Raw genomic sequence first — 21953 nt, forward strand, 5'->3', positions numbered from 1 at the left:
TTGAAGTTACAGCACAGTTAAATGGTCTGCACCTCGCCTATCCCACTCCCTGGCTTCCATGCCCCTGGGTTCTCATGGTGCTGGGAAGCCACCTGGCGATCCAGTTCTTTGAAAGCTCACATTCAAACCCTAGGAGCCCATTTCCCACAGACGAGCAGGGCGAGTGTGGCTCAGCTCTCGCCTGACATCAGCTCGCATCTCAAAGGAAAAACCGGACAAGAAGCATCCAGACACCCCCTCAGAGATGCCAGGACCCACGCGGACAGTGCACAGACACAGCCAGTGTTTGCAGCAGTCTGATCTTCAAACACTTCCTGGCGCATCTGGGCCCACACTGTGTTCGCCCCTTCAGCTCCAGGAGGGAGAACTTACAGGAGAGACTGTGAGTCTACAGGGAGCTGGCCATACCTTGTCCTGCCCTCTCATTCACTTCGTCTGCATCCTGGAACTTGGTCACTTGGGTGAACAGAGTGGAGCGGTCCAGTGGCCAGCCGTTCCTCCTGCAGGTGGCCTGCACCAGGGCCGTGAGGTAGGATTCTGGGATGTGCAGCCCAGAGAGCCACATCACACTGGGCTCGCTCTCGGTGACCTGGAAAGGGAGGAGGTCAGGTGGTGAGGAGGTCAGGTGGGAGCCTGGGGCTGCCATCAAGTGCCAGGGTCACAGCTGACAAAAGAGGCAGTTCACCTTAGAGGGAGAAAGATGGTGTTGGGGTAGCTGTTGGCCCATTGGGAAAAACAAGCTGGATGGCCAAACTGCAGATGGAGCAAAGACTTAAACAATAAACCACACTGAGACTCTGCGTTCTTATTGCAGGGGTCGAGGGTTCAATCCCTGGTCAGGGAACTAGGATCCTATATGCCATGGCACAGCCAAAAACAAAACAAAAATGAATAAATAAATAAATAAACCACAAAAGTACCAAATGAGATCTCCAGAGAATGTTTTCAGAATCGTGGAGTGGGGAATACAAAACTCAGAAGCCATGAAAGAAAAGACTGGCCTATTTGACTACATTAAAATGTAAAACTCTCCTATGGGAAAAAAAAAAAAAAAAACAACCCACAAAATCAACAAGCTTGAGGCAAGCTGGGGAGGTATCTGCAACTCCAGCAGAGAAAAAGGGTAAATCCCCTTGATGTACAAAAAGGGAAAGGAAAGTGAAGTCGCTCAGTCGTGTCTGACTCTTTGCGACCCCATGGACTGTAGCCTACCAGACTCCTCCATCCATGGGATTTTCCAGGCAAGATACTGGAGTGGGTTGCCATTTCCTTCTCCAGGAGATCTTCCCAACCCAGGGATTGAACCCGGGTCTCCCACATTGTAAGCAGACGCTTTACCATCTGAGCGCTTTACCAGGGAAGTCAAAGAGCTCTTAAAAATCAGTTTTAAAAGGTGGAAAACTTGGTAAGAATGAAATCCAAATACAAAAAGTCAAGTCACAGAAAAACACACAAGGTCTGTAAACACGTCAAAGACGTTCGGCCTTTCCATAATTAAAGGAATACACACCCAAAATCTTGGATATTATTTTTTACCTGTGAAGGAGAAAAAGGTCCAAAATATTAAGAACACACCATGTGGCAGAGAGGTGAGGAAATGATCATTCTTGTACACTGTGGTATCAAGTTCTCTAGGCAACTATCCGACAAGAGCTGTCAGAATTTAAAATGCACACACCCGGATCCAACTCTTCCCTTGTACACATGGAATATACTCATGTGAGTCTCCAAAGGCACGTGCGACAGAGTGTTGTTTGTACTAGCAAAACCAAAAACAGACAAAAAAAGACAGGGACTTCCCTGGTGGCCCAGAGGCTAAGACTACACTCCCAATGCAAGGGGCCCAGGTTCCATTGCTGGTCGGGGAACTAGATCCCACGTGCTGCAGCTAAGACCCAGTGCAGCCAAATTTTTAAAGTTGACTTTTCAAAAAAAACTCCAATGGTAACCACCTAAATGTCCATCAGGGAGAGGATACAGGATATCTGTGAGCTGGAATTGCCTAGAGAGGTCTCAGTGTAATACTTAGGTGGAACAATTGCCAAGACAGACTCTTAGATGAATAAGTCATGCATAGTATATGCTTCAGAGTCTTTAAAAGAAAGAAACAAAAGGGAAAAAAAAATACAGATATGCTTGCAGAGTCATGGACCATTTCCAGAGCACCTAATCAGCTCTGGACAGAGGTACTGCCAGGGATGGGAGAAGAAGTCGGGAGGTGGTTTGAGGGAGTCCCGGCCAAGCCTTGAACCAGCAAGCAGACCACTGCCCTCACTCACCCATGTCGTGTACTGGTTGAACCTCCGCAGGAAGTACAGCATCCAGTTTCCGAGGGACTTTAAGGTGTCAGGGGCAAGCTTTCTCCAGATGTTAGGGATTTGCCCAAGAAAGAGAGACCTGGCTACGTCATCTAATTCACTGCTCATCCCAACTTCTCCGGCCAAGGCCTGTTGACAGAATCAAGAGCAATCAGGCAAGACTAGGGGAAGACCAGGCACTCTACCTGGGCAGGAATCTGCACTTGAGTACTGGGGCTTACCCTCTGAAGTTCAGCCAGGGATCTGGTCATCCGTATGACAAGCTTGTTGAAGCGCTCCAGCTCCTGCAGGAGGACCACCGAGGTGGGGGAGACGCCCTGCCCAAGGTGCTTCCTGACCAGGTCCAAGTCAAAGACTTTGGGCATCTTGTTCTCTATGTCCTTGGCCACTTGGCCGATGTAATCATCTCTGCTGATGCCTGCGCTGGACTCCCCTGAAACCAGGACACATTTTTAGAGACAGCAAGGCACCTGAGCATGGGACCAGGGCATCCAGCACCTTCGATGAAAGGCACCAGCAATGTGGAAACTACCAGAAACCAAAGCAGCACACTTTGGACCAATGCCCTCAGTCCCCCAGGAGCACAGTTGTCTGCAGGGGACTTTACCCGTCTGGGGCTGCAGCTCCAGCAGATGAGCCCACATGTCTCGAGCCGCCTGAGTGTAATATCCAATCTCAGCATTGGGGTGAAGACCAAACACTTCAGGTGTGTTGGCTAGCGGAAGGGCCTCAATGGCTTCTATAAATGGAGAGAACATGCAGCGGTTACACTGCCATGCCGACCCCCCGGCCCTCAATTTCTGAAGACCCTTAACCTTAACCTTAACCTCCCCAGACACGTTGTATTACTTTCCACTTCTTAAAGGGGTACATGCTTTTAAAATAAGAATTCAACACTACCACATCCAAGCCAGCTCTAGGTGCATCTTTTTTTTTTGCCATGCCTGGCAGGATCCTAATTCTCCAGTCAAGGATCACACCCAGGCCCACAGCAGTGAAAGCCCAAAGTCCTCACCACTGGACCACCAGGGAACTCCCTCTATGCACAGCTTTTATGAAAATGGCACAGTGAGGGGACTTCCCTGGTGATCCAGTGATTAAGAATTTGCCTTCCAATGCAGGGGATGCAGGTTCAATCCCCGGTCAGGGAACTCACATCCCCTATGCTATGGAGCAACTAAGGCCATGTGCCTCAACTACTGAGCCCGTGCACCCCAGCAAAAGATCTTGCATGAGACAATGAAGATCCCACATTCCGTGACTAAGACCTGATCCAGCCAAATAAATGAATAAAATTTTTTAAAATAAGCAAAAATATATAAACTATATTAAAAAGAACATTTAGGATCATTAGATATATTCTAACAATAAATATACGAATTATAATAAACTGGGTTAATCAGATGTATTCTTCAAAAGTTTATATAAATTCTAAGCTTCCCTGGTGGCTCAGATGGTAAAGAATCTGCCCGAAGTTCAGGAGACCCGGGTTCAATCCCTGAGTCGGGAAGATCCCCTGGAGAAGGAATGACAACCCCCTCCAGTATTCTTGCCTGGAGAATTCCATGGACAGAGGAGCCTGGCGGGCTACAGTCCATAGGGTCGAAAAGAATGGACAGTACTGAGCGACTAACACACACATATATATATCTTTGATCTCCTCCCTTATCAGTATATCCAGGGGATATATACAAATATGTATGTATTTGAGTATAATAAACTGCTTTGCTTTCAAATATAAAATTAAATTTTAAAAAAATTAAAAAGAAAAGAAAACGGCTCTGTGAGTTTCCCAGGGGCCACTCTGCCCTTCATTGGAGAATCTGATATATGTACCATCATTCCAGGACAGGAAGTCTGAACTAACTCCATCAGGTCTGAGGTTAGGAAGAGCCTGCTGCGCTCCCTCTAAAAAGCATAAGAAAACACCCCCAACCTAACAAGGAACCCCAACAGTGGAGGGGTCAGAAGAACCATCAAGCCAACTGCAGAAATCAGAACAGCTGAAATGTATGGGCTCCCTTAGGATAAAATATTTAGCATACTTTCTAATGACTGAGAAATCTCACCAACAAAGTTTTCCTTGACATCCCCCGGGGGGATTTTGTAGTCCACTTCCTTGTTCCAGAAGAAGTGGAATGGCTGGAAAGTATCGAAGAGGAAGTCTCCTAGGTACTCGTCCATGTAGATGGTCAGGATACGCCGGTCAAAGCTGTCAATGGCCCGTCCTCCGTACATAACCTGACGGTAAAAACAGTGAGAGCCGGTGGGAACCCAGACCTCCAGGGTGAACCCTAAGGTCCCAGCAGATGGCCCAAGGTCAAGCCCAGATGCACCCTCAGTGAGAATCCTGCCGTCTGGCCACCATGCAGCTCCAACCGTACTCACCCACAGTGCCTTTGGACCACTATATACAAGAGGGCTTGTGTGCAGACTCATAGAGCCCAAGGTGACAGCAGTTCTTGTGAAATGCTGGGAGCCAGTGTGCAATTGGCCAAACTCCCCAAAACACAGCAAATAAGCAACAAAACAATGCAGGAAACCAGCAGCCCTTTTTGTCTCTGAAATGGTGAAGTCTCTGTTTGAGCCACGTGCAGGCCACCAGGGGAGCTTTCCCACAAACACTGTGTAAGGTCATGGCCTCCAGAGTGGACCTCTAGGCCAGCTGAACAGGAGCAGGGCTCCAGTGATGTGCCTGAAGCGTCCTAGGTGGGGAACATGAGTCCCCAGGACAATAAGTCCAGGGCCCCCAGGTGAAGGTTGCTCACTTAGAATGAGGCATAATGGAGTGATGAACTGAGATATTTCATAGGGACCCAGGGGCCTTTGACTGACGGGCAGCAGGAGCAAGAGGAGAGTCCCAGGGCTTTCCTGGGTGGCTCAGTGATAAAGCATCTGCCTGCCAAAACAGGGGACACAGGTTCAGTCCCTGGTCTGGGAAGATCCCACATGCTACGGAACAACTAAGTCCCGTGTGCCACAACTATTGAGCTTGTGCTCTAGAGCCGAGGAGCTGCAGCTACTAAAAACCATGTACCTAGAGCCTGTGCTCCGCAACAAGAGAAGCCACCTCAATGAGAAGCCCATGCACTGCCCGGAAGAGTAGCCCCCACTCTCCGCAACTAGAGAAAGCCCAAGCAGCAGCAAAGACTCAGCACAGCCAAAAATAAATGTCTTTTTTTTTTTAAAGAAGGGAGTCCCAGAGGGCTCAGAGGCCATGGACCAGGGGTGCCAGGCCATAGCCCAGCCCACCCAGTGTGGTGGGGGGGGGTGGAGAGGTGCAGTGGGCCCCCAGGATGCTCCTACCTCTCCAATGAGGTACTTGAGGCTACCCCATGGGATCCGAGGGTCATGCTGCTGGAAGGCTTTTGTCAAGTATGTGTTCAGAATTTCCATGCAGACCTTAAAAGAGGAGGAACAGGCCTGGGTATCCACAACCATCCAGGCTCTGACCATTTTCTGAAAACACGGGCAGGAATCACTGAGAGGGGAGTGTGCCCGGGCGGAGGCCGCAGCCGCATCTTCACCTGGAAGTCGGACTCGTTGAAGTCGTAGTACACGTTCCAGCCGATCTTCCCGAACTTTCTCCTCTCCTGCACCACGGCGTGGAAGAACGCCAGCACGTAGACCAGGGGCTTGAAAGCAGGGTGTGGGCACTCGTCCAGCATTTCGGGCGAGATCTTGAAGTACGTGGCTCTCATGTTGAGTTTCAGCCCGTTGGGGGGCTCAGTGACAACCTGTCAGGAGGGCAGACAGATGGGGACGGAGACCCCAGGCCCAGGAGCCGGGCTCCGAAGAATGGCCTTCTCTCCATCCTAACGGGGCATCTTCCCTGTTTCCCTAACAGTGAAAGTCAAGGACCCAGGCGAATGAGTTTAAAAAAAAAAAAAAAAAAACCTAGATATTGGGGACTTTCCTGGTGCCCAGTGGTTAAGAATCCACCTCCCAATTCAGGGGACAAGGGTTTGATCCCTGGTCGGAGAACTAAGATCCCACATGCCACGGGTCAATTAACCCCACGTGGAAATGGTAACCCACTCCAGTATTCTTGCCTGGAGAATCCCACGGACAGAGGAGCCTGGCGGGCTACAGTCCCTGGGGTTGCAAAGAGTCAGACACGACTGAAGTGACTGAGCATTCCACAAGAGAAGCCCGTGCACGACAGCGAAGACCCAGCCCAGCCACACACACACACACACCCCAGCCGAGATGTTGTTCCAGCTCTGCCCTAACTCATCAAATGACCCCAGGAAGGCTCTTTAAACCTCTTTCTGATTCATGGGATCCTCAAATGTAAAACAGAAGGAGGTACATTTTCCCTCTACCTGCCCCAGAGGCAGAGAGAGATGACAAAACCTTTCCCCAAAATGTCCCCGGAGACTAAGTTAAACAGGGCCTGTAAACCCCTTGAAACTTCTGCACACAAGCACTCAGGTTCTGTGGGCTGTGGGTAGGCCAATCATTAGAGATAAAAAAGGAGGTTTAATAAATGTGAAGTCTGTGAAAACTAACCCACACATGCTTTGGGGACATGCAGAAGGGATAAAGACAGGCCTGGGAATCATCACTGTCACCCAGTGATCATCACCTTATTCTGGACAGTGCTTATCTCTAAAGCTAGAGATGGAATTGGGGAAGAGGGGTGCAAGGGGTCCCAGCTCTATCCTACACATACACACACAGACACACACACAGAGATGTAGCAAAACTGGGAGGCGAACTGAGGAACTGAGCCCCGGGTGTGTCTGTTTATCCTACAGCCAGACCTTCAAGGACTTCTGCAGGATCCCGATGGGGAAGCCCTTGGTGGGGTCTGTGGTGAGCCACAGGCGGAAGTCAGGGTGGGGCTTGGTGATCCTCTCCAGGGACTTCTCCAGATCCTTCAGCCACTTGACCAAGAGATGGCAGTTCTGCAGCATCAGCCACTGCCCACGAGCCACCGCCGTCTCCAGCAGCTGCAGGGCCACCTGCTCCGACGGAGACAGGAGCGAAGTGTTGGCGTCCGAAGGCTGCACCACCCCGTGCTAACCCAGACCCTCCCCGAGCCCCCATAACCTGCTGGCCACTGCAGCAGGAGACACAAAGGAGCCAGTGGTCCCAGAGCTGCAGAGGGAGCCTCTGAAGATACAACCCTTGAGCATTCCTCCAGGGTCACCCAGGTCCACCGGGCTGCACTCACTGGCCCCCTGGCACCCAGAGCTCCAACCTCAGACACAGGGACACCTGCCCCCTGACAGGGTGGCCTGGCCACTGGCAGCCACCAGTGACAGCATGAGCCAAAACAGGGTTGCTGCAAGGGCCTAGGGAGATGATCACCAGATGTGATGAGGACCAGATTTGGAGGGACTTCCTGGTGGTCCAGTGGCTAAGACTCCAAGCTCCCAATACAGGAGGCCCAGATCTGAGCCCTGGTCAGGGAACTGGATCCCACATACCACAACTAAAGATCCTGCATGCCACAGCTAAGACCCAGCACAGCCTAATTAATTAATTATTTTTAAAAAGAAAGTGCTTTGGAAACAGCAGAACATACTGTTTGCAACATATGGTGCAAACCCGGGTGATCACAGAAGGTCAGCTCTAGAGCTAACTACTGTTCACATTCTCATCGTTGCTGTGATGTTTGATTCCTGCTCCTTAGACCGGAAAGGCATGGTGCTGGTGTGTGGGTGGCACTCTTGGCTTAAAGCCAGGCATTCGTGAATTCATTCCAGGCACCTCAAGCACGTTTAGGGCTTGTTGCTTCCAACAACGATCTACCTTTTCTTGACCTTGACCCATGGCAAGGAATTTGAGGCGGTTCCCTCCAAAACCACTGCGCTCGGCTAGTTTCATCAGGTCACTGGCAGGGTCCGAGCCAGGGCTCAGGATGAACACGATGGGCGAGTTGGGGGTGCTCTGCTCAAAGATGGCTTCAAAGCTGATCATTGGGGGCTGCACGTACCTAGGGGAAGAAACACGACTGGAAAACGCTCCTGGGAGGATAGCTCTGGGCAGGGACGGGCCAGTGTGGCCAGCACTCTGCCTGCCAGCATCCAGAACCTCTGACTACTTCTCTGGTGTCGTTCTTTGCTCAGCCTTCCTTGTTAGGTATCCGGTGTTCACACACATCTTACTCACTGGATGGTCAGCTTCTGGATCACAGGGACCTCTCTGCATATCCCGATACACCCAGGCTGGGTTCAGGAGACCTGCTCTGAGCTGGGTGCCTTGTGACAGGCCAGCCTTCTAGGTGGACATGCCCTGGGCACTGAACCCAGATTCTCAGGCATGTCCCAAATGGCCAATATATCAAGATTTTTAAAAATTAGTTGCCAGCACATAAAGATTGAGCGATTTTGTGTAGAAATTCAAATTTCTAGTTTGCTTTGAAGAGTCAGAGATCTGGGTCCCCACCACCACCTGGCATCAGTCAGCAGAGGTTAAGGGGCTACTGGCCAGGACTTGACAGCTCCAGTTTGCCCTGTCCCTATGCAGTCTTGTTCACTCATTTCCATCACCTGCCAGCCAAGGAGGCAAACGGAGAAGCCTCCATACCAGGCTTCTCAGGTAGCGCCAGTGCTAAAGAACCCTCCTGGCAATGCAGGAAATTTAAGAGACTTGGGCTCAATCCCTGGGTCAGGAAGATCCCCTGGAGGATGGAATGGAAACCCACTCCAGTATTCTTGCCTGGAAAATTCCATGGACAGAGGAGTCTGGAGGGCTATAGTCCACAGTTCAGTTCAGTTCAGTTCAGTCGCTCAGCCGTGTCCGACTCTTTGCGACCCCATGAATCACAGCACACCAGACCTCCCTGTCCATCACCATCTCCCGGAGTTCACTCAGACTCACGTCCATCGAGCCCGTGATGCCTTCCAGCCATCTCATCCTCGGTTGTCCCCTTCCCCTCCTGCTCCCAATCCCTCCCAGCATCACAGTCTTTTCCAATGAGTCAACTCTTCTCATGAGGTGGCCAAAGTACTGGAGTTTCAGCTTTAGCATCATTCCTTCCAAAGAAATCCCAGGGTTGATCTCCTTCAGAATGGACTGGTTGGATCTCCTTGCAGTCCAAGGGACTCTCAAGAGTCTTCTCCAACACCATAGTTCAAAAGCATCAATTCTTCACCTCTCAGCCTTCTTCACAGTCCAACTCTCACATCCATACATGACCATAGGAAAACCATAGCCTTGACTAGATGGACCTTAGTCAGCAAAGTAATGTCTCTGCTTTTGAACATACTATCTAGGTTGGTCATAACTTATCTTCCAAGGAGTAAGCATCTTTTAATTTCATGGCTGCTATCACTATCTGCAGTGATTTTGGAGCCCAAAGAAATAAAGTCTGACACTGTTTCCACTGTTTCTCCATCTATTTCCCATGAAGTGATGGGACCGGGTGCCATGATCTTCATTTTCTGAATGTTGAGCTTTAAGCCAACTTTTTCACTCTCCTCTTTCACTTTCATCAAGAGGCTTTTAGCTCCTCTTCACTTTCTGCCGTAAGGGTGGTGTCATCTGCATATCTGAGGTTATTGATATTTCTCCCGGCAATCTTGATTCCAGCTTGTGTTTCTTCCAGTCCAGTGTTTCTCATGATGTACTCTGCATATAAGTTAAATAAGCAGGGTGACAATATACAGCCTTGACGTACCCCTTTTCCTATTTGGAACCAGTCTGTTGTTCCATGTCCAGTTCTAACTGTTGCTTCCTGACCTGCATACAGATTTCTCAAGGGGCAGGTTAGGTGGTCTGGTATTCCCATCTCTTTCAGAATTTTCCACAGTTTATTGTGACCCACACAGTCAAAGGCTGTGGCATAGTCAATGAAGCAGAAATAGATGTTTTCTGGAACTCTCTTGCTTTTTCCATGATCCAGCGGATTTTGGCAATTTGATCTCTGGTTCCCCTGCCTTTTCTAAAACCAGCTTGAACATCAGGAAGTTCACGGTTCACGTATTACTGAAGCCTGGCTTGGAGAATTTTGAGCATTACTTTACTAGCATGTGAGATGAGCGCAATTGTGTGGTAGTTTGAGCATTCTTTGGCATTGCCTTTCTTTGGGATTGGAATGAAAACTGACCTTTTCCAGTCCTGTGGCCACTGCTGAGTTTTCCAAATTTGCTGGCATATTGAGTGCACCACTTTCACAGCATCATCTTTCAGGATTTGAAAGAGCTCAACTGGAATTCCATCACCTCCACTAGCTTTGTTCGTAGTGATGCTTTCTAAGGCCCACTTGACTTCACATTCCAAGATGTCTGGCTCTAGATTAGATCACATCATCATGATTATCTGGGTCGTGAAGATCTTTTTTGTACAGTTCTTCTGTGTATTCTTGCCACCTCTTCTTAATATCTGCTGCTTCTGTTAGGTCCATACCATTTCTGTCCTTTATCGAGCCCATCTTTGCATGAAATGTTCCCTTGGTATCCCTAATTTTCTTGAAGAGATCTCTAGTCTTTCCCATTCTGTTCTTTTCCTCTATTTCTTTGCATGATTGCTGAAGAAGGCTTCTTATCTCTTCTTGCTATTCTTTGGAACTCTGCATTTAAATTATTTTCACCTGTTTCTTTTTTATAAATTTTTATTGAAGTATGGTTGATTTATAATGTTGTGTTCATTTCAGATGTACAGCAAAGTGATTCAGTTATAATATATATATTCTTTTTCAGATTCTTCTCCCACCTAGGTTATTAAAAAATATTGAATATAGTTTCCTGTGCTATATAGTAGATCCTTGTTGTTTGTTTACTTTATATATCATAGTGTGTATATGTTAATCTCAGATTCCTAGTTTATCTCTCCCCCCTCCCCACCTTTTCCCTTTGGTAACCATAAGTCGGCTTTCTGTGTCTGTGAGTCTGTTTCTGTTTTGTAAATAAGTCCATTTGTATCATTTAATAATTAAATTCACTTATTTACTATTAATTGTTGTTGCTGAGTTGCTAAGTCATGTCCGACTCTTTGAGATCCCATGGACTGTAGCCCGCCAGGCTCCCCTGTCCATACAATTATTTACTATTAATACTTATTATTTACATATAACATTGTTATATAGTAATGTACTATAGTTATGTGCTTATGATAACTGTTACTAAAATTAATTTCACCTGTTCCTTTTTGAATGTGGTCACCAGAAGACTTGAACTTACAAAAGTGGTTCACATTGTATTTCTCTTGAACGGCGCTGTTCCTGAGTGGCTACCAAACTGCGCTCTCCGGAGCTGGCCACGCCTGCCATCTGTGAGCCCAGGAAGCGGTAACATTAGGTATCCTGCCCCACAGAAAGGACCAAGCAGACACAAGCTCACTTACTTCTCTCCCATTGTTACAGTCACGTAGTCGGTCACGGCCCGATACACCCGGTCCACACGGAAGCAGCGCAAAATAAGCAACTTCTGGAAAGGGGTGATGTTGATATCGTAACCCAGAGGGAATGGAAACTGCTCCAGGGAATCCAGGTCATACCACTGGGGAAAGCAAAGAATATGCATGGTGGTATCAACTCAGAAATGAGATAGGGTCCCCTTTTTAGGTAAAGGTCCCAAAAGCCTCTGTAAAGGGATGAAATTTACAGGTGATTTTAGGTATTTCTGTCATTTTTTTTTTTTATCGTCCAAAACTATGAACTTTAGAAAGAAAGGAACTGAGTCTTATTATAACACTGTTGAGTCGTTGAGTCCACAGTGCCCATCAATGGACACAGTCAATCCACAGAGGCTCAGAAACTGTCTTGGATGAATGGCTGGCTGGACAGATAGATGGATGGATGGATAGATGGACAGATAGACAAATGGATGGATGGATGGACAGATATTAATAGACAAATGGAAATGGATGGATGGATGGGTGGATGGGTAGACAGATGGACCAATGGATGGATGGATAGATGAAAGGGTGGATGGACAGAGAGGTAAACATAGGGACAGAAAGATGGATGGTTCTCCCACAAAACTAGCTGAACCAGATAAAGGAGGATTCCATCAGGAAGGTGGAGGGCCTTGGCTACCCTCTGCATGAGTCACTCAGAGACATATCTTCTCACTTGTAAGGAGTCAGGCTACAGATTAAGCATGGAGACTGCCAACACGCAAGGAAGGAGAATGGAACATGAGCTCACCTCCTGCCAGACAGTCAGATGTTTCTCCACATCAGCAGGAAGATTCCCGAAGTTGTCCGGAAATATCTCTGATAGAAGCATGATATCTTCCCATCCCTGGTCAGACAGCCAAGCACAGGGCTTGGTTCGTTTGCTTTTCTCCAGGGAAATGTTTCCTAATAACAACAGGAGAGACGTAATCAGCTGACATCAACATACCAGGAAGTGTAAGCATCTCTGTCCTGGGACTTCTCTTACTTTGGGGGGAAATTCACTTCTCAAAATGGGTTGGAAAGAGAGGGGGGCATTGGCTTCCTCGTCACTGTCTGTGACTCCAACCAGGAAGCTCTGAGTGGCTTCCAGTCTCAGGGTAGCCTTAAAGCAGAGCCTGGTTGCTCTAAATTAACTCGAACCATATCTGAGGCTGGAATTGTCAACTGAGATATTTACTAAAGCAGTGCTACTGAAAGTCAGGTTTTAAGGATGGAAAACTACTGTTGTTTAACAAACAAACTCATATGCATGTGCACTGTGGGTCCAGGGAGTTGGAAAGCATGAAACGAGACAAGCTCATTACCTTTCAAGAAGAAATCTAATTCTTCCTGGGGGACTCTCCCCTCTGCTTGTTCTATCTTGATAGTCATATTGAAAGAAAAAAGTAACTTGTGCCTCTCAAACAACCCTGAAGAGAAACAACAGATGGGTCTGGATAAAATAAATGCATTTAAACACTGGGTTTCTTATGCACGACTTGCTTAAATTTCAGAGAAATGAGATGAAACACCTCAACTGCACAGTTAGGTGCATTTAGCCATCTTTGCGCTTGGTATCCATGAATATCTGAGTGCAAAAACTGACCCTGGGGACTTCCCTGGTAGTCCAGGGGATGGGAGTCTGCCTTCCAGTGCTGGGGATACAGGTTTAATCCTCGGTCAGGAAACCAGGGTCCCGCATGCCATGGGGCAACCTAGCCCACCCATCACAACTAGAGAGAAGTCCACGCGCTGCAACTGGAGAAGTCTGCACACCACAGTGAAGAGCCCTAGCACCACATTTAAGACCCAGCACAGCCAAAAAACAAAAGACACATGAACTCAACTGACAGTCATGCTCAAAGTGCAATGGGCAGTGACCCTCACTTGTATGTATCAGAAATGGTCATGCCTCTGGGCAGCACTTACCACATCCTCCTGGAAAGAGGAGGGGGGTCCCTAAGCTGATGAAGGGCAGCATGATGGAGGTTCAGAGCCACCTTCTGAACGAAGTGCTAGTCAATTACCCAAAACTCAAAGCAAAAGCTCTTACAGAAGAAGACGCTATTAGCAAACTTTCTATAAAGGGTCAGAGAGTGAATTATCTTGGCTCTGCAGGCTAGACAGTCTCTGTCATAACTACTCAATTCTGCCACTGTACTGTGAAAGCTACCATGGACGGATATGTATAGAAATGGGCATGGCTGTGTGCCAATAAAACTTTATTTACAAAAGCATACAGTGGACCAGATTTGGCCAGTCTCTATTACAGAGTAGGCTCATTCCATCAACAGACTCTTTATGAATAGGAAGATGCAAAACAATAGAGTTCTTTTTTTTTTTTTTAACCAGAAAAAAATATGTTCTGGAAAAAAAAAGTGTAAGTCAAAATCTGAGATTTGACTACTTTATATGTGTTAGAATTTTTTAACCAGAAAAAAATATGACCTGGAAAAAAAAAGTATAAGTCAAAATCTGAGATTTGAATTCTACTTTATATGTATTAGAAGGGTTGGTTACTTAAGTGAGACCTACAGGAACAATGCTGCTGCTAAGTCGTTTCAGTCGTGTCCAACTCTGTGTGACCCCATAGACAGCAGCCCACCAGGCTCCCCCGTCCCTGGGATTCTCCAGGCAAGAACACTGGAGTGGGTTGCCATTTCCTTCTCCAATGCATGAAAGTGAAAAGTCAAAGTGAAGTCGCTCAGTCGTGTCCGACTCTTCGAGACCCCAGGGACTGCAGCCCACCAGGCCCCTCCGTCCATGGGATTTTCCAGGCAAGAGTACTGGAGTGGGGTGCCATTGTCTTCTCCCATAGGAACAATAATCCTTAACATTTTTTCTGCCCAACTGGTAGGAGCTGAATTGTGTCTCCTGAAAAATCTATAAGTTGAAGCCCTAATCCCCCATACCTCAGAACTGGAGACAGGACTTCTAAGAGGTAATTAGGTTACTCAGCCATTAAAAAAAAAAAAAGAGCAAAATAACAGTATTTGCAGTGACATGGATGGACCTAGGGATTGCCATCCTGAATGAAGTAAGTTAGACAGAGATAGACGAATATCACATGAGAGCACTTCTATGTGAAATCTAAAAAATGGTGCCAATGAACCTACTTACAAATCAGGACAAGCGCCACAGATATAGAAAACAAACTTATGGTTACCAAGGGGGAAAGGAGGTGGGGAGGGATAAATTGGGAGATTGGGATGGACATACACATACATTTATAAAACGGCTTCTCAGGTGCTGCTAATGGCAAAGAACCCACCTGCTGATGCAGGAGACATAAGAGATGTGGGTTCACTCCCTGGGTCAGGAAGATCCCCTGGAGGGGGGAATGGAAACCAGTTCCAGTATTCTTGCCTGGAGAATCCCCATGGACAGAGAAGCCTAGAGGGCTACAGTCAATAGGGTCGCAAAGAGTTGGACACGACTGAAGAACCTTAACATGCACACAGGCGCGTATAAAATAGATAACTAGTAAGGACCTCCTGCCGAGCACAGGGAACTCTACTCAATACTCTGTAATGACCTGCGTGCAAACGGAATCATAGAAAGTGGGTATATGCAACTGCTTCACTTGGCCGTAACCTGAAACTAACACAGCATCGTACAGCTACTGTACGCCAAGAAACATGAATAAAAAAATAAAATGAGGCGCTCAGGGTGGGTCCTCACCCAATCTGACTGGTGTTCTCATAAGAAGAAAACATTTGGACACACAGACAGATACACAGGGCACACTGGTCCTAATCACTGCAAAGAGGTACTGACCTGTACAGCCATAGTTGTAGATGTTGAAGGTCAGCGTGTCCATAATGTTCCTCAGTCGCTTCATAAGAATGGAGTCAGGCAGCGACTTCTTGAGCGACAAGCCGAAGACCTCCAGGAAGGCGATCAGGGAGTACTGGTACATGGAGTTGACCAGCGCCATCTCCGACAGCACGAAGAACAGGATGGCCCCCCGCCGGGCGGCAGGCCGGTAGCCGTCCCGCAGCCGGTCGATGTCCAGGGCTGTCTTCTCCGCCAGCTTGAGCTTCTCTGATACCTAAAGAAGAGGTGCACATTGCCACTTACGGCCATAACCAGGAAGACTTACGAACTAGGGGCAAAAAGTAAGAAGCCGGGAGTGAGGGAGAGGGTGGCAGCCAGGAAGCCCAGGAAGTGCTCACAGGAAGGGCTCCCACCCCCTTTCGAGGTGCAGATAGGTGTCTGCGGCTCGATTCCTATGGCCCTGTGCCCCCTTCTTCTAATAACCGTCGCTGAGTCTGATTTTGAGACACGATTTCCTCCTTTCATTCATATGTGGGGCTTAACCCCATCTCTAGGAAAGCAGCATGTGATTCAGGTCCCACTAATCCACACGCGGCATCCCAAGGCCATGGGAGTGATTTGGGGTGAGCATGTGATGTAGAAGATTCTCACTCTTCTCTTCGGGGACAGTAAAGGGACAGACCCAGCCTGTGACCATGAGGGAAGCTTGGCTCCACAGGGAGGCAGAGAAGGAAGCCAACACAGCAGAAAGTCCAGCCCAGAAATGCAGAAACGCTGTGTCTTAATGATATTTGGAGTCCTGGATCCAGCCCTGCCTGAAGCCCTTCTGGACTTTCCTGTTTTCTAAGAAGATAAATTCTCTTTGGACTTAAGACAAGTGGGGCTGGGTTTTCTATCACTCTTGACTAAAAGAGGTTGACCTGAGGCACAGGGGACCCTGGGAACACCGCTGGGACTCCAGGGCCAGGATGGAAGTATTTTCCCGCCATTGCAGTTCATACCTCCATAGCTTTGGACTTGGTCTCTTCCAGGGTCTGCACCAACTCCACGTTGTCCAGCATGTTCCCCGTGGAGGTGGCCAGCTCCCGGAGGAGGGAGTCCTCCAAGTCCTTCAGCAAGTTCTTGTTCTCACTCGTCTCCTGGATAAGGTGCTCCCTCTGCTCCTCCAGCTCGCGCCTCTCGTAGGCCACCAGCACGCTCAGCAGCTGGTCTTCCAGGCCTTTCAGTGTGACTGTGGGGGACAGAGGGAGGCCCTTTACTGACGTCCCCCCAACAAGCTGGTCCCTGTGTGTTCTCCCCTTCACAGTGGCGCCTGGGATGACAGGAGGGTGGGCCCAGCATCTCAGGAACATGAGGACTCACTCTTCTATCAAAACCATTCTTAAGGGAGGTTCAAGAGGGAAGGACATGTGTATACCTATGGCTGATTCATGATGATGTTTGATAGAAACCAACACAATTATCCTTCAGTTAAAAAATAAATTAATTTAAAAACATTATAAAGCCCCAAGTGAAAAATATTGGACAGATTGAACAGAGATGCCTTTACATGGAGAGGTAAACAGCAAGAGAGATGATGTATTAAGATCAAATTCGGGCTCCTACACTTGGGGGGACCCTTGCTGAAAGCATAACCCAGTTTTTTTGGCCATACCTCACGGCTTGTGGGTACTCAGTTCCCCAATCAGGGATCAAACCCAAGCCTTTGGCAGTGAAAGCGCCCAGTCCCAACCACTGGGCTGCCAGGGAATCCCCTAAAGCCTACGTAAACGCGATTAACCCATCTAGGAACCTGTGTGACCATCTAGAAAATGTGGAAGATGACGTTTGATTCCTAACAGAATTCAACTTAGAGGAAGAAGGAAACCTAAAACCAAGCCATTTATTTAAATACACAAACAGAGAGTAGCTTTCTGCCCCAGCAGGGAGGGGTCTCACCTGGCTCCGAGTGTGAATGTCTGAGTCCTGTGGTCCAGACTTATCACGTCTCAACACACATAACTCACTGCCTTCTACAGGGCCCCAGAACCTTCTAGATGTTCTTTCCTCATTAAGAACTTCTAGGCGTGTGTGCTCAGTTGCTCAGTCATGTCCAATTCTTTGCAGCTCCATGGACTATAGCCCACCAGGCTCCTCTGTCCATGGGATTTCCCAGGCAAGAATACTGGAGTGGGTTGCCATTTCCTTCTCCAAGGGATCTTCCCAGGTCTCCTGCATTGCAGGCAGGTTCTTCACCTGCTGAGCCACCAGGGGAAGCCCAAGAACTGAAGCGCTGACTATGAAAGATGTGACTTGGAGAATGATTCACAACGAAATGAAGCCCCATGAGAGCCTCCAGCTCTGACTGTGTCTCCACCTGAATTTGACAGTGACCTTCTGCACATCCTTACCAGTATAATTGATCACCATGGCTTTCCCAAACACGGAAGGGCTGTATCTGGGGTTGGCCAGCTTGGTGTTCAGATACAGTCTGAAATTCGAATCATAGTCCACTTCCTTGTCTCCCAGAATGATAAACTGCCGTCCTTGGGAGACCTTGATGTTTTTTTCTAAGACGTTGTCAATCACAGGGTCGATGTACTCATCCACATCGTGGAACAGGAAGGGGGTCCCATACTTTATGGACATTTCCAGCTGCTTGAGGAAGTCGGGGTCATTAAAGGATGCCACCTGCAAGGGAGGGAAGGCAAAGGCTGAGAATCAGCTGACTTGCCAAATTCGAGGGGGAAAAAAAAATCCTTGGAGGTGGCAGTGGATGTGTGAGCACCTTGCAGGGAGGCAGAGAGGAAAACAGAGGAGGGACAGAAGCAGGGTGTGGAACCCGTATAAACCCAGAAATCCATGAGGGTCAGGCTCCGAGCAGCCTCATTCGAAAGCACAGTTCAGCAGCCAAAAGCGATCAGGAGAGGGCTTCCCCAGTGGTCCAGTGATTAAGAATCCACCTCTGGGCTTCCCCGGTGGCTCAGTGGTAAAGAATCCACTTGCCAAGGCAGGAGACACGGGTTCAATCCCTGATCCAGGAATAACTCACGTGCCATGGAGCAACTAAGCCCGTGCTCCACAGCTACTGAGCCTGCAGTCTAGATCCCCAGAGCCACAGCCCCTGAAGCCCCCACACCCTAGAGCCTGTGCAGTGCAAGAAGAGAAGCCATTGCGATGAGAAGCCCATGTACCCCAGCTAGAGAGGAGCCCCCTCTGGCCGCAGCTAGAGCAGAGTCCACGCAGCAGTGAAGACCCAGCACAGCCAAAAACAAAGAGATCAGGAGAGAATCTCATTGCATTTCTCAGAAAACCTCGCAAAGAGTCCAAACACTGAGCTCACAAAACGCAAAAAATGTTTGCATTAATCTTCTCTCTTTTATTCCCTTCCCTCCAAACCTTGCAACTGCTTCCTGATCTCTTTTCTCAAAGCATCTGTAAAGACTCTTCCTCTATTCCAGCCCCTGGGGCTTCCTCTTCCCTTCCTCTCTACCCTATTTTATTACATTGGTGTGCTTAGCCTCTCACCGCATAAGTTGAACCCTCCCTCTTTAAGACATAGGATGGGAGCTGCTGCTGCTTCTGCTAAGTCGCTTCAGTCGTGTCCGACTCTGTGCAGCCCCATAGACGGCAGCCCACCAGGCTCCTCCGTCCATGGGATTCTCCAGGCAAGAGTACTGGAGTGGGTTGCTGTCGCCTTCTCCGTACGATGGGAGACTTCCCTGGTAATCCAGTGCATAAGAATCCACCTGCCATTGCAGGGGACACGGGTTTGATCCCTGGCCTGGAAAGACGCCCCATGACACAGGGCAACTAAGTCCATGTGCCACAACTACTAAGCCCTTGCTCTAGAGCCTGCGAGCGGCAACAGCTGAAGCCCACAAGCCCTAGAGCCCGTGCTCCACAACAAGAGAAGCCGCTGCAATGGGAAGCTCACACACCCCAACTAGAGAGTAGCCCCTGCTCACCGCATCTAGAGAAGGCCCTCGGGCAGCAGTAAAGACTCAGTGCAGCCCAAAATGAATAGATAAAATAAGAGCTGTAGTATCTATTTTAAAAAAAGAGATAGGATGGAAGGAGTCGGATTGGGGGCTAGGAGTGGGCTGGCATTGCAAACCTCTCTGGCAGACTCAGGGAGGAGGGATGTCAAGAAATATTCCTGCATTAATGATACTTATCCCACAATAGCTATATGTGAAGTTTAGGGACAGATGTCCCCTTGACCTTGGGATGCTTCTTCTAAATGCATGTACATACCAGGAAGCAAGACCAGAAAAAATAAGGAAAAGATTTTTAAAAAATCATGAATTTGTTCATTATTTCAGTAACTGAGCCCCAGCGATTTCACCCAAGAAAATTAAAAACACATGCCCACAAAAAACTTGCACATGAATGTTCACAGCAGCACTATTCAGGACAGCCAAAGGGTAGAAAAAACACAAGTGTCCATCAGCTGATATGGAGATAAACAGTCTGTGGTCCATCCACGCAATGGACTACTATTAAGCCCTGAGAAGGAGTGAAGTACTGTTACACACTACAGTACGTGCTGATTAAGTGTTTGGAAACACCATGGTGACTGCTTAACACATATCTTGGAGACAAAATGCATCCCTCAAACATTTATCGAGTCCCCTGTTAGATCCTGGGTTCTGCTGAGCCCTGGACTTGAACAAAGTCTTTTTGAAATGTTGGATTTGCTAAGCAGGGAAAATGAACTTTGAAAAACATGTTGCTAAGTGAAAGAAGACAGTGACAAAAGGCCACGGGCTGTATGATCCCATTCACTGGAAATGCCCGGAATACACAAATCTATAGAGATGCATAATATATCAGCGGCTGTCAGAGGCTGGGGGTGGGTGAGTGGGCAGGAGGGGAAATGAAAGTTAGGGAGGTGGTGCTGGCTAAAGGAGAAGGGGACGACAGAGGATGAGATGGCTGGATGGCATCACTGACTCGATGGATGTGAGTCTGAGTGAACTCCAGGAGTTGGTGATGGACAGGGAGGCCTGGCGTGCTGCGATTCATGGGGTCGCAAGGAGTCAGACATGACTGTGCGATTGAACTGAACTGAACTGATGGCTAAAGGACACAGTATCTTTCGGGCGGAATGATAAAAACTGGTCCCGGTGATTGTTACACAACTTGGTGTGAAATATACTAAAACCCACAGAACTGTATGCTTCCAGTGGGGGGATTGTATGGTAGGCAAATTTCATCTCAAGCAAGCCCCTCCCCTGTCCTCCAAAAAGAAAGCGATCAAGGCCTCCCAGCCCTGCACTGCTTTGGCAAGATGCAAAATGAATAAAGTACTGCTTTTGCCTGCACGTGGAACAACAGACTGGTTCCGCATCGGGAAAGGAGTACATCAAGGCTGTCACTCTGATTATTTAACTTATACGCAGAGTACATCATGTGAAATGCTGGGCTGGATGAAGCACAAGCTGGAATCAGGATTGCCAGGAGAAATATCAATAACCTCAGATACTCAGATGACATCATCCTTATGGCATAAAGCAAAAAAGAACTAAAGAGCCTCTTGAAGAAAGTGAAAGAGGAGAGTGAAAAAGTTGGCTTAAAACTCAACATTCAGAAAACTAAGATCATGGTATCCGGGACCCATCACTTCATGGCAAATAGATGGGGAAACAATGGAAACAGTGACAGACTTTATTTTTTGGGCTCCAAACTCACTGCAGATGGTGATTGCAGCCATGAAATTAAAAGATGTTTGCTCCTTGGAAGAAAAGCTATAACCAACCTAGACAGCATATTAAAAAGCAGAGATATCACTTTGCCAGTAAAGGTCTGTCTAGTCAAGGCTATGGTTTTTCCAGTAGTTATGTATGGATATGAGAGTTGGACTATAAAGAAAGCTAAGCGCTGAAGAATTGATGCTTTTGAACCGTGGTGTTGGAGAAGACTTGAGAGTTCCTTGGACTGCAAGGAGATCAAACCAGTTAATCCTAAAGGAAATCAGTCCTGAATATTCAATGGAAGGACTGATGCTGAAGCTGAAACTCCAATACTTTGGCCACCTGATTAGAACTGACTCACTGGAAAAGACCCTGATGCTGGGAAAGATTAAAGGCAGGAGGAGAAGGGGACGACAGAGGATGCGATGGTTGGATGGCATCACTGACTCGATGGACATGTTTGAGCAAGCTCCAGGAGCTGGTGATAGACAGGGGAGCCTCTCGAAGAGTCGGACATGACTGAGTGATGGAACTGACTGAACTGACTTTGCCTCTAGGTTGCTCACAGCCTGGGAGGCAACATACAGGACAAAGAAAGTGTTAGTCACTCAGTTGTGTCCGACTCTTTGTGATCCCATCGACTGTAGCCCACCAGGCTCCTCTGTCCATGGGATTTCCCAGGTAAGAATACTGCAGTGGGTTGCCATGCCCTCCTCCAGGGGACTTCCCAACCCAGGGATTGAACCTGGGTCTCCTGTAGTACAGGCAGATTCTTTACTGTCTGAGCCACCAGGGCAAAGGGCAGGGTCAGATTCAAGGTGGTTCACAAGCCACCCTCCAAGACTCAATGGGG

General features: G+C 48.1%; 1 protein-coding gene across 1 annotated transcript in view; it reads right to left on the bottom strand.

Annotated features, from left to right (window-relative positions):
• The window catches only part of DNAH10 (dynein axonemal heavy chain 10), a 168288-nt gene that overhangs the window by 2375 nt on the left and 143960 nt on the right, over positions 1 to 21953 (bottom strand). The window contains exons 63-77 of the mRNA XM_004017564.6: positions 17816 to 18095; positions 16427 to 16656; positions 15426 to 15699; positions 12974 to 13078; positions 12418 to 12572; positions 11613 to 11767; positions 8079 to 8262; positions 7085 to 7285; positions 5846 to 6055; positions 5625 to 5720; positions 4388 to 4559; positions 2926 to 3057; positions 2540 to 2751; positions 2280 to 2447; positions 409 to 589 (exon numbers count right to left, since the gene is read on the bottom strand). Of these exons, the coding sequence (XP_004017613.2) occupies positions 409 to 589; positions 2280 to 2447; positions 2540 to 2751; positions 2926 to 3057; positions 4388 to 4559; positions 5625 to 5720; positions 5846 to 6055; positions 7085 to 7285; positions 8079 to 8262; positions 11613 to 11767; positions 12418 to 12572; positions 12974 to 13078; positions 15426 to 15699; positions 16427 to 16656; positions 17816 to 18095 (2755 nt within the window). The remainder of the gene's footprint in view (positions 1 to 408; positions 590 to 2279; positions 2448 to 2539; positions 2752 to 2925; positions 3058 to 4387; positions 4560 to 5624; positions 5721 to 5845; positions 6056 to 7084; positions 7286 to 8078; positions 8263 to 11612; positions 11768 to 12417; positions 12573 to 12973; positions 13079 to 15425; positions 15700 to 16426; positions 16657 to 17815; positions 18096 to 21953) is intronic.

The sequence above is a fragment of the Ovis aries genome, chromosome 17, assembly GCF_016772045.2.
Source record: "Ovis aries strain OAR_USU_Benz2616 breed Rambouillet chromosome 17, ARS-UI_Ramb_v3.0, whole genome shotgun sequence".
Lineage (NCBI taxonomy): Eukaryota > Metazoa > Chordata > Mammalia > Artiodactyla > Bovidae > Ovis > Ovis aries.